Consider the following 12,443-nt stretch of genomic DNA (forward strand, 5'->3'; position numbering starts at 1 on the left):
TGTTGTGAATTACTTGTGTGGGGAGCTACGTATGTACTAGGTAACGAGAGTCCGTGCGTTACTATATTCCATGTGATGTCCCGGTAGTCTTAGGTTTACATCATACTTTGTTGACATCGTTATTTGATTATGCTTATAAAGTGTCTTGAATAGAGCTGTGATTGAGGATTTCCAGTTTAGACTTCTCATTTTCGGAAAGAATTAAAGAATTATATAATAACTTTGAGAAATCAATGTTCACTCGCGTCGCAAGTATTTCGGCGAGCGAGGTATATTCCACTACTCTCATGGGAGCGGGTCGTTCGTCTCAACAGGTTAATAGATGCATCTATGGTTCGTGTCGTTCGACCCTCGACAGTGCACATAGTTTATGTAAATGTATTTTGGATGGGGCCGTACGACCTCGGAGCCCCATTTATACTTGGAGCCCCATTTATACTTGCTATCATTCTATGGGCTTGAGAGGTAAAATTGTTAAATGATGGGAATTGATTTGAGATTTACTATAAGCGAAAGACTTGTTTATGCATTGCTTGTTATTGAGTTTTCATTATCATTTATTGCTTATTTTGAATTTCGGTATTTTATTGTTAGCCCATAGTAAGTGTCGAAGTCGACCCCTCGTCACTACTTCTTCGAGGTTAGACTAGATACTTACTGGGTACATGTTGTTTATGTGCACACGCTACACTTCTGCACTAATCGTGCATGATCTGAGGCAGGTGCATCTGGTTATCATCCCGGCACGCACTCCTAATACTACGAGACTTCGCGGTGAGCTGCCTACCGAGCCTGTTCTGCAGCACCCGAAGTCTTTCTTTTGCATTTACTCCCTGTCTAATTCATTTCAGACAGTAATGTATTATTTTTGTATATTCTACTACTAGCAGTAACGTTAGGCGCCATCACGGCCTATAAGAGAAATTGGGTCGTGACAATGGATATCGTCCATATGAGGAAGTGAGGTGCATGACATGCGTTGCCAAGGTATCTGCTACAACACTAGCTTCCCGGTAGACGTGTCTAAGCTCCACGCGACCCAGTTCTCGATTTAAGCCATAGAAACTCGAGATTTAAATTTATCTAAAATTTAAACCATATATATAATGTATGCCGATAAGTTGGTTGGTTAATAAGAGGAAACAATGAAGTGAAATTAAATTAAAATAATATTATTGTGGCACAAACTAATTGGTCCATGTTAATGTCATCTATGGTAATGTTTATTCAGGGCAACTAGATAGATATTATTCATTTTTATACATTACAATTGGGTATTTTTGGATTTTTTTATCTTCATTTTTCAAAAGAAAATGTGCAACAATTCCTTACAGTGGAAGGTTCATTTTTTATATTTTCAAAGTACAAATAACGGGACAATTTATTTTGACAACTGATTTTAAGATTAAGGAAGTAAACAGTCACAATCAAAAGGTACAAAGAGTATTATTTAACAAACATAAAAGACATCTAATTTAGACTAAACATCATAATAAATTGATTAAAAGGTCACACTAATACTAGTTTAGAAAAATAGACCCATAAGTGGTAGCTTATTCAGTTTCTTTTTTTTTTTTCTAATGTTCTGTTGTTGTTAAGGAAAGCGTTTACACCATTATTTTAGATATAATTAATGAAAAATAAATAAGGGGAACACGCAAGAAAAATTTTTACGAAAAGAAGACTAAAAGGGGGTACAAACCAATTAATTGATGGGCAATTGCAGTTTAATGTTTACCTTAATACATCACCACATTGAAGAAGTCTGAAACTTGTATAATATTTTTCTTTTTATAAGGAGAAGTTCTGCTATTGGTGCTAGTATTGTAATAGAAAATAATAACCCTAATAACATAATACTAAATAAGCCTAAACACAAAATAAATATTAATTAAAGGACAATAGCCATGTGAGAAATAGATCAGATATTAGTAACTTCCCCAATTTTTTATTTTAATAATGTTATACAGTTGTAAACTCTTTCCTAATTCTCTCATCCCTCCTAAAAATAATCTAAAAGAAAGAAATGCTACATATCAGCAAGATAAACTATAATTACTATATGAACGAAAATATTCCTACAACTGCACAATGACATTGTAGGTAGATGCGGATCTAAAATTTTAAAATTTTGGGGTTTTGAATAAACTATATATATTGAATTTTAAACACAAATATAAAGTTTAAGTCAAAATTATTATTGAATTATTCCGAACTCATAAGTTGAATTATGGCTCCACCACAAAGGAGTAATCCAATTTTTTATATAAAGACAATCCTGTCAAAACATGTTCAATTTCTCCATGGAAAAAAATCAATGTTCTCTTCTGTAATTAGTGTTACGTGCTATAACAAAAAATAATAATAGCATTAGTAACCAAATAAGTCCATATACTAAATAAGAAATAATTCCAGTTCCCATTCAACTAACACCATTTAACTAGTAGAGTTAATTCGTGTCATTTTCTTCTACCATTTACAAGTCATTCCTTCCCTCATTCCCTTTCCTCCAAAAAAGAATCTAAAATAAGAAATGCTACATCTAAAGCAAGATATACTATAATTATATATGAATGAAAAAAGTATACACATTGCAGCTGATAATGAAGGCTCTAAATGTTCCATTTGAAGAGACGAAAAAAAAAGGAAAAATAAGTTATATTTTCGCTAGAGGAAGGGGTTGAACCTTCGACCTTGTGGTTAACAGCCACACGCTCTAACCAACTGAGCTACTCCAGCCTTTTGTCCCGAAAATTAAAAAACTAATTCATATAATAGGTAATAAATTTTTTAGACAATTAGTATTTACGAATAACTCTCCTTAAAATATGAGATTTGTAATTTTAAAAATAAAAAGAGTGACTTGATGGTATAACTTTTTTTATATTGTCGATATATATAATTTAAGCTCTTAAAAAATTATACTAGATGCAGCATGTCCTCTTACCATCACTGTTTTGTTGCTCAATACACATTCCTCTACCGTAAGAGGTCGCTTGGTAGGAGGTATTAGAAAAAATAATACAAATACTAGCTTTGTGCATTACTATTCCCTTATTTGGTATATTTTTCACCTTATGTATAACTAATACGGTTTAAATCATGTTTGGTATTATCCTATGTATAACTAATACATAACAAATCATGGTATTAGCAATGCAAAGGTTTTTAGTACTTGCATAGGCATGGTTAAAAACTTAATTGCCCCTCAAATCCTTCAAAATGTCCAAAGTTAAAGAATGTGGAGGGTATTTTTGTAAACAATTAATATTTTAAAAAAATTATGCAATGCCTTAATACCACAAACCAAACAGTGAATAAGAAATAACCTCAGCATAACTATTTGTCAACATTACTAATATCAGCATTAATAATACACTATATTCAGCACTATTTTTATATCTCCTACCAAACGACCCCTATGTGAGAATAGGCACAAAGAAAGATCAAAACAACAAATTTGAGACAGAATTTGAACGGGACGAGATGGCTAGCTAGTTTGATAAAAGAACTAGATGCACCAAAATATTACTCCTTCGGTCCATAATAAATGATTTTTTAGTCTTTGATATGCCCCTTAAGAAAATACGAACTTCAAGAGAAAAAAAGATGTATTACCTAACTTACCCTTAATTAATTGTTACCTTGACACATAGGAATATTAAATAAGAGCAATTTTTGAAAAAATAAAATTAATTCCTTATTTATTATATAAAAGGACGCTTATTTGAGACCTAAATAAAAAAAGCCAAAAGATCACTTATTATAAAGCGGATGGAGAAGTAGTTAAATGTCTTTTGGTGTATAGCCTCTTTTCCTCCATTATGCATTATTTTACTAAGACCAATATATCAAACGTATATAAACACTATACGATGTGGTGCAGTGGATGAGAATGCTCTTCACTTAAAAGGTCTCGGGTTCGAGCTCTGCATATGGAAAAATCCTTGGTAGGGAGCGCTTCCCCCCGAATGGGGCCTTACGCGGCGTGAATTCAGATTAGTCAGGCTCCAATACGGTTACCGAATACCAAACACCGAATGGAAAACAAAAAAAAAACGCATATAAAGTGTATGAGAAGTCCTAAAATCTTGAATAGAGAAGTGAATGACAGAGACCACAGTGTATCATCAAATTCTGATTGACGTCAATAAAAATATATTTTTTTTTTAAAAAAGGGTACCAAAATGAAACCAGTACTCTGAAATATACAGAACGTTTTTTAAGTAACCTCCGTGACTTGTCTCATTGCATACTTTTCACCCCCACAAAAATACCTCATTTTCACTAGTAATAACCATTTCCTGCAATAACACACTGAGGGGTCGTTTGGTACGAGGTATAAGTAGATATAGTGATGATATAAAAATTTAATATCACCTTTATATTTTGTTGGTTAGCAAATTTGATATAAGTTATCCCGGAATTAAAATTAGTACCGGGATAACTTATATCTTGTAGGGGGTGGGGTAATTAGTGCCGGGATAACTTATACCTTCTTCTTAGAAATTATGTAATTGCCATTTTTAATACAACATACCAAACCGTGGATAAAAAATAATACCAGAATAACTAATTCCAATATAACTTATTTCAGCATAAGTCGTATTCAAACCAAACGAACCCGAATAAATTACTAATACGTACTAAAATAATACCTACGAGTATATCCTATTACCTGACTTTGTCTGTACATGCTATTTCACTGCCACTCATCAGCTAGTACTATAGCAAAAGAAATTAAAAAGTGTGCATTGAATTGTACTTGTCAGCTTTCCTTTTATATGTGCTTACTTCCCAGGTTTAAATTTACAGTTCTTACCTCAAATGTTAAAAGAACAAATAAAAAGCTTGTTTAATTATTGGCTCTTCATTCTTCTTTCCTTATTTATTGCACTTTTAACTTGAAAAGGAGAATTCATTATTCAATGCTGATGCTGCTATAAGCTGCTCTTACTTCACATAGTTTTTTAAACTTTAGCCTAATGCTAAAAAGTCAATGGAGGGGTTCATTTCTTTGGTCCAATAGAAAATCAAACTCTTCTTTTTGGACAACGAGAAGAAGCTTTTTTGGTTACCGTGCTACCTCTGCTCATGAAAGTAGTTAAACTATTCATGCATTTCATTTTTTTTAAGGTATTGGAGGTGGATAGGGTGAAGTTTAGTGGGCAGTCCGTAGTCGTGAGTTTTCCTTGTCCATATTAGTAGTATTCATGTTAGTCTTGTACTCTCTTATTTTTTAATTTTCATAACTACATATTGTCTCTTTGGCTTCGGCTTCTTGCTATATTATTGTTATTGTATTGATTTAAATTTGGACAGCTTGATAATTGCAAATAAACGTAGTCGAGGATAGAGCCGACCATGGCGGCGAAATGTCGTCTTAAGAGGGATTATTGTCGAGATCAAGTAACGGGAGCAAGGAAGCAACGTACGATAGGATAGGTTTAGTAATAGACATAAGGAATATTCTATTGCATATTCTTTATGTTGTACTTTTAGGGTTTCTTAGAAATATCCCTTATAAATATGAAGAGATAAAGAACAAACAAGGGATCTTCACTTTTTGATAAGAGCACATTGTAAAGGGTTGACTATAAAGAATATACAAAAGTTTGTCTTGTTCACTGACGACATTGCTCAACATACTTATTCCACATTGCTGTCAGGAAGAAGAATCGCCCCAAGTCATCCAACATTTGGGTGATAAATTCTTTCTTATTACGCTTATTTTCATTATCTGCATTTATTGCATGTTCTTATTGTAACATTCATTGACAAACATTGAACATGGTCTTATCCCACCGATTCCTTTCAATCTTAAATCTAGAATTTTTATGTTTAATTAGGATTCAACCTCTATTTTCACATTAATTAATTTAACAAAAATCTTAACACTTTTTGGTCAAACAGTTATTATGCATGTTGCTAGTGTTTCTAGAGGCTGACCTAGGATTTAAAGATTATGGGTGCACTTTGGAATACAATAAAAATCTGCTTTGTATATAGGGCGCCACTAGTAAATTATCAATATTTCTTATAGGTGACAGTATATATAAAATTTTGTCGAACTTTACGGGTGTAGGTGACACCTCTCTCTAATTCATAGGACCGTCTCTGATTGTTTCATTTTTTATTTTTCCTTGAACTGAAAGTTTAACGAAAATAGTCGTTCAACCTGTTTAGGGCAGGCTAAGGTCTGCGTATGTACTATTTTCTAAGATTCCACTCGTAGAATTATACTGAATTTGTTGTTGTTAGTATTTTACTAACACAAATTATTTTATTTTATTTTGGTACTGTATCTCTCAGACATTGATGCGGTGTACTTTATTTCATGAATTAAAAACTAAAAAGAATATAAAGAAAGATTTTCTTTCTTGTCCAGTTTCAGAATATGACCAAAAGGGGGAATAGGAGGCTCTGCAGTCTAGGCACCCATAATTTTCCTGTTAAATAACCTGTCAATTTTATAGGCTGCTATATATTCAGGTTTTACTCAGAACCTAAAAAGGTTACTTCTAGTTTCATTCAAGATTTGAAGCAACGTGTAACTAAAGAAACAAAGAAATGAGAAAAAAAATAGATTAATCATAAGGTGAATTGAGTTGTCAAAACAAGACTAGTACAACTGTAACACTATTTTATTCTAGAATAAAAAAAATGAAAGAAAAAGTTGTAGGCTTTTTGCCAGAGTAGAATCACTTGTTTGAGAAGTAAAGATTTCGTTTTTACCAATACAATTCAGAGAGAAGCCTTAGAAAAATCCAAGGAGCTTTGGTAGGATTGCTTTTTGGGAAATGGGAGTTTGAGAATTTTGAGTTTCTCCTCTTTTACTTTCTCCTTGTTATAAAGCTATCATGATATGGACCAAATGATCAAACTCCAATTATTCTAATCCTCTGTTTTTGTCTGCTCCCTCTGTCTCTTTCTCATTCAGACTTTCACTGCCTCATTTATACAAACACTTTGTGTGCGGATAGAAAATGAAGAGTAAATTCTGCTGTTTTGTCTTAATTATATTCGCACTTTGTTTAATCTCTGTTAGAAGCAGGCCTTTGGCATCAAATCTCAATTCTTTGCAGAACAAACTGAGTACAAATGAGGTAACTTTTAACATCCTTTGACTCGTTTTCTCTTATATTCTTGATTAACGCATTGAAATGTACTAAACAAGTTTTTTTTTTCTGCACTTTATTTTAAAGGTAAACATGAGCAATAAAGAACAAGGACAAGTGAAAGAAACAGAGGAATATACTGATATGAATAAAGAAGAGAAGAAAATGATAGGATCAAGTCCACCGAGTTGTGAGCACAAATGCTATGGATGTATGCCGTGTGAAGCCATACAAGTGCCAACCAACACAGGTCGAGTGGGAGTTCAGTACACTAACTATGAGCCAGAAGGCTGGAAGTGCAAATGTGGCCCTGCATTTTACACTCCTTAGACTACTCGTCCGACTAATTCAGATTTGTGGGGTTCATTTAAACCTTGGACCATCTCTAATTTATAGCTGCTAGTAGTCGATTGATAGTACAAAGAGAGCTAGTTCAGCAGTTTAAAGTGCTTATCAGCACCTAATGCTTATCAGCTACTCTAAATCAGCTAAGCCAAACGGGCTCTTAGTCCTATGTCAAGTTGGAATTATTTTTATGTTGTATGAGTTATGACTTAAGAGTGTGTATAGTGGAAGAATGTTTGTTGAAGTTAGTAAATAGTAATAGTTGTGTAGAAAAGAAAGAGTAATGCAGCTTTCATTAATGGTTTAAATTTACTCCCAACATTTTATCTTCACCAGGCTGGTTTTCTCATGCTAGTTTTAAGGATTGATTTAATTACAATTATACAGTTTTAGGACCCGGTTGGCCATAAAAATCTGGAAATTTTCACTTTTTCGGAATTAGTGTTTGATCATAAAAATTTCAAATTTCACTTGAAATTGAGTTTCGATTTTTTTCGAAAATTTAAAAATCTCAAAAAAGCTGTTTTTCAAAAAAAATTCAAATCACTCACAAACATCCAAAAACAGCTTCAAATTGTATTCATGTTCAAACACAACTTTAATTTTCAAATCTATCTACAAATTACTTATAATTCAATTTGTCGAAGTTGTAGTAAACTAATGCTTTAACAAGCTTAAAAAAAAAAAAAAAACAGATGGATCAACCTCTATAAACTTTTATTACACACGCGTTATGCTTACTAATTATTATAAAGTGATTTAAACCGTTTTATTTACTGAAGTTCGGTAAATTAGTTTTGGATCTAATACTGGAATATCGGCTAGCCAATACATATACTAGCATCTTGCTTTTATTTGGAGCCCGTTTGGATTGGCTGAATTTAAGTAGCTTTTAAGCACTTGGTATTTAAAAGTACTTTTTAAGTGCTGAAGCTTGTTTTAGAAATAAGTGTTTGAATAGAAGTACTGAAGCTTAAAATAAGTTGCTGATGTCTTTGGCTAAAAAGTGCTTGTAAACACATTTACTGTTATAAGGACTAAAATATCCTTAAAACCGTTAACACTAAAAATAAGTTAATTACTATAAGATCTTTTATTCAAAAATGATTCTAATCTCAATTAATTCATGTTTAAAGCCACGTTGAATTAAATTATTTAGAGAAATTTTAAAATTATTTCCGTTTAAATTACTTTATCAAACAATTAATAAGAGTTAAATGAAAGACAAACACATAAATAACATAGTCCCAGAATAGTAGCAAAAGTTAAAATTTGGTATTAAGCTTTTTACAGTTGAGCAAAATCCTAATTGACAGAATAATGATAATTAAAATTGTTCACTTGCCTTCATGAGATTAAATAGAATTTTTTTTACCAATTTCCTAAACATCCATTTCGTTGTTAACTGGATAGTTTCACTAAATTTCTAAGCAGTTGCCATAGATAGTGAAATTACACACGTATTACTTTATTTTTTCCTCATTTCTACAGTTCATCTGAAATCTCAATGTTGGTCGATGGAGGAAAGACGCAGGGAATGAAGAACGGGAGAGGAAGGAACAAATTTAGGGCTTTTGATGTGAAGAGCATTTTTGGAATAATAAAAAATATTAAGGATAAAAAGGTAAACAACTTGGTCAAACTCAACTAGCTTTTAAACCAAAAAGCAATAAGTTGGGATTGTCCAGCTTATTGCTTTTGGCTTGTTTTGGGCCTTTTGGCTTAAAAGTCAAGTGCTTTTAAGCATTTTTTAAATTTTGCCAAACACTCGAATAAGCTAAAAATAGCTTAAAAGCTGGTTTGACCAGCTTAAAAGCCAATCCAAACACCCACTTGGTCCTAAGCTGAAAAGAGTTCAGCGGCCAATAAGTTGCAACTCGAATCAGTTATAATTTCAATAACTGCCTGACCACTATTACTATTGTCCAGTTAAATCTTTCGTGCACATTGCTATCTATATAACTAAACATTGTCGAGCGTCTGCCATGAATGTTTATGTGAAAGCTTCACACAACTGAGAAGGAACAACGAAGAAAGGAAAGGAAATGAACTTTTCACTATTGTATCAAAAATAATACATTGTACACATATTTATACACTGTATAACCGACCTAACTACTTCTAATTAGTTAATTAACAACTGCTTCAAAATGATCCTTCACCAGCTAGGATCCAGCTGTCACTCGATCCACTAACGTGACACCTTCGACACTCTCCCTCAAGTTGTGTAATGTGAACAGGTAGAACATTCCCAGCTTGGATAACAAAACTTCATGTTATGCCTTCTCTAGTCCTTTAGTTAAGATACCAGCCAGCTGCAAGTTTGTGAGCACATGTTCTGCACATATAAGACCTTCTTGAATCTTCTCCCTAATGAAATGACAATCAATCTCTATGTGTTTTGTTCGCTCATGGTATATAGGATTAGCAGCAATTTGAAGTGTTGCCTTGCTATCACAAAACAGTTTCACTGGCAACTTCAGTTGCACTCCCAGTTCTTCATATAGTCCAGTAAGCCATACTATTTTTGCAATTGCATTTGCCATGCTTCTATATTCAGCCTCTCGGAGCTCCTAGATACTGTGTTTTGCTTCTTCGATTTCCAGGAAATCAAAGATTCTCCTATCTTGACTATAAAACCACTTACTAATCTCCTTGTCATAGGGCAAGTTGCCCAATCTGCGTCACAATAAACTGTAAGCTCTGATGATGGTTTGGATGACAATAGTATTCCCAATCCAGGTGCATTCTTCTGATATCTCACCACCCTTAGAGCCCCTTCCATGTGTGACTTCTTTGGCCTATGCATAAATTGACTCAACTTCTGCACTATGTAGCTTATGTCTGGACGAGTCATAGTTAGATAAAGCAACTTTCCCACTAGCCTTTGATATCCAGCAGGATCATGTAGCAATTCATCAATAGTACATTCAGTCTCACAGCCTTGATTCTATGCTGGTAAGTCTCTAATTGAGTTCCATGGGTGTGGCAACAGGCTTGGAACCAGCCATTCCAAGATCTGCAATAAGGTCTAATGCAAACTTTCTTTGACAGACTAAAATTCCATCCTTACTACTGCAATTTCAAGACCAAGGAAGTATCTCATCTCCCCAGGTCCTTGATCTTGAAATGATGATGAAGCATGAGTTTGGCCTCTTAGATCACAGATACAGAGGAACTTGTAATGAGAAGGTCATCCATATAGACTAGGATAATGACCAAATGAGAACCTGATTTTTTGTGAAAAGAGAATAATCATAATGACTCTGAATGAACCCTGAAAATAGAAGAGCTTTACAAAGCTTGAGGTTCCACTCGCGAGAGGCCTGTTTCAATCCATATAGAGATTTATGGAGTTTACAAACTTTGCTGCACTCCCCATGTTCTAAAAGACAAGGTAGGGGAATCCTATAAACATCTTCTATAAGATCACCCTGAAGGAATGCATTGAAGATATCCATTTGGTGTAGCCTCCAACTAAGCATAGCAGCTAGTGATAAGACAGTTCTCATAGTGACCATCTTTACCACTAGGGAAAAACTTTCTTCGTAATCTAATCCCTCCTGGTGAGTATAGCCCTTAGCCACTAGGCGAGACTTGTATCTGTCTACCTCTCCTTTGGAATTATACTTGACTTTGAACACCCACTTACACCCAATGGGCTTCTTGTCAGTAGGAAGTTCAACCAGTAACCAAGTATGGTTGTCCTGCAGAGGCTGCAGCTCTTGTTTCATGGCTTCTACCCAATGAGGATTGAGTAAAGCTTCCTCATAGTATCAGGTTCTATGATAGGAGACATGTTGCATAAAACTTTATAGTAGGGATTGGAGAGTGAAACATAAGACATATAGGCTGACAAGGGATAAGGAGATCCCACTACTGTATGAGATGTGGGCTTGGACACTGTGTGTATGTAATCATTTAGCCACCCAGGAGGCTTAGAAGTTCTGCAGGATTTTCTTGGTCATGTGGACATGCTAGGACCTACAAGGTCTGAAGTAGCACCATGAGTGGTGGTTGGCACCATTATCTCATCAGCTAAAGGAATAGGTAATTTGTGTCTGGTAGTATGATTATTGTCGTTGGCTGTTGTACCTTCCAAGGACAAAGAAGTAGGAGTGCTAGCAGGACAATGGATAGTATCAGTAGGAGATGGTGGCTCCAATGAACATGTGACAGCCTCTGCTTCAAGTTCAAAGGATCATGGGAACTATCCTAGCAATCAACAACAACATGAGGCCTTTATTGATAATGAGAGGACTTGAAAGGAAAGACATCTTCCCTAAAAAACACATCTCTGCTTACAAAAAATAATTTTGTAGCCAGGTTATACAGCTTGTAACCTTTCTGAGTACTAGAATATCCCATATGTACTGCAGGGATTGCTCTACTGGCAAATTTGTCACTCTTGACAACTACATTTGTGGCATAGCATAAACATCCCAACACCCTTAGGTGTTGCAAGTTGGGACTTCTTCCATAAAATGCCTCAAAAGGAGACTTACCTACTAAAGTTGTAGTAGGAATCCTATTGATCAAGTATGCTGCATTTTGAACACATACTCCCCATAAGGTTAAAGGTATAGAAGCCTGAAATCTGATGGCCCTTGCCACTTCAAGAAGTTGTCTATGCTTTATTTCAACAACTCCATTATGCTGTGGAGTATGGACACAAGAGCTTTGATGTACAATGCCTGCACTACTAAACAGATCTTTGCAATGTGAATTAATTGTACCATTATCACTTCTGAAGACTTTGATTGAACCATTAAATTGGGTCTTTATTAGCTTCATAAAGTCCTTATTACAACTGAGACATCAGTTTTCAACCTTAACAGGAAAATCCAAACCATTCTACTACAATCATCAACTAGTGTAAGAAAGAATCTACGACCATCGTGAGTAGATACCCGGTAAGGACCCCAGACATCTCCATGAACTAGTTCAAACACTTTACCAGCTCTACTAGTGCTTTAAGAA

The 12,443-nt window shown here is 34.3% G+C and overlaps 1 protein-coding gene and 1 non-coding gene across 2 annotated transcripts; one reads left to right on the top strand and one right to left on the bottom strand.

Moving 5' to 3' along the window:
- Positions 2,666 to 2,739, bottom strand: TRNAN-GUU. Its single transcript has one exon. It is a non-coding gene; the product is annotated as a tRNA-Asn (tRNA).
- LOC109229443 (EPIDERMAL PATTERNING FACTOR-like protein 6) lies at positions 6,582 to 7,795 on the top strand. Its single transcript, XM_019394878.1, has 2 exons — positions 6,582 to 7,106; positions 7,206 to 7,795. The coding sequence occupies exons 1-2, from the start codon at positions 6,987 to 6,989 to the stop codon at positions 7,446 to 7,448; spliced, it is 363 nt and encodes a 120-aa protein (XP_019250423.1). The 5' UTR covers positions 6,582 to 6,986; the 3' UTR covers positions 7,449 to 7,795.

Source organism: Nicotiana attenuata, chromosome 7 (assembly GCF_001879085.1).
Source record: "Nicotiana attenuata strain UT chromosome 7, NIATTr2, whole genome shotgun sequence".
Taxonomy (NCBI): Eukaryota; Viridiplantae; Streptophyta; class Magnoliopsida; order Solanales; family Solanaceae; genus Nicotiana; species Nicotiana attenuata.

Bases quoted from the DNA above. Each gene is read 5' to 3' on its own strand.
- LOC109229443 (XM_019394878.1), top strand. From the start codon at position 6,987: ATGAAGAGTAAATTCTGCTGTTTTGTCTTAATTATATTCGCACTTTGT. The intron at 7,107-7,205 runs GTAACTTTTAAC...TTTATTTTAAAG, and splicing joins ACAAACTGAGTACAAATGAG to GTAAACATGAGCAATAAAGA.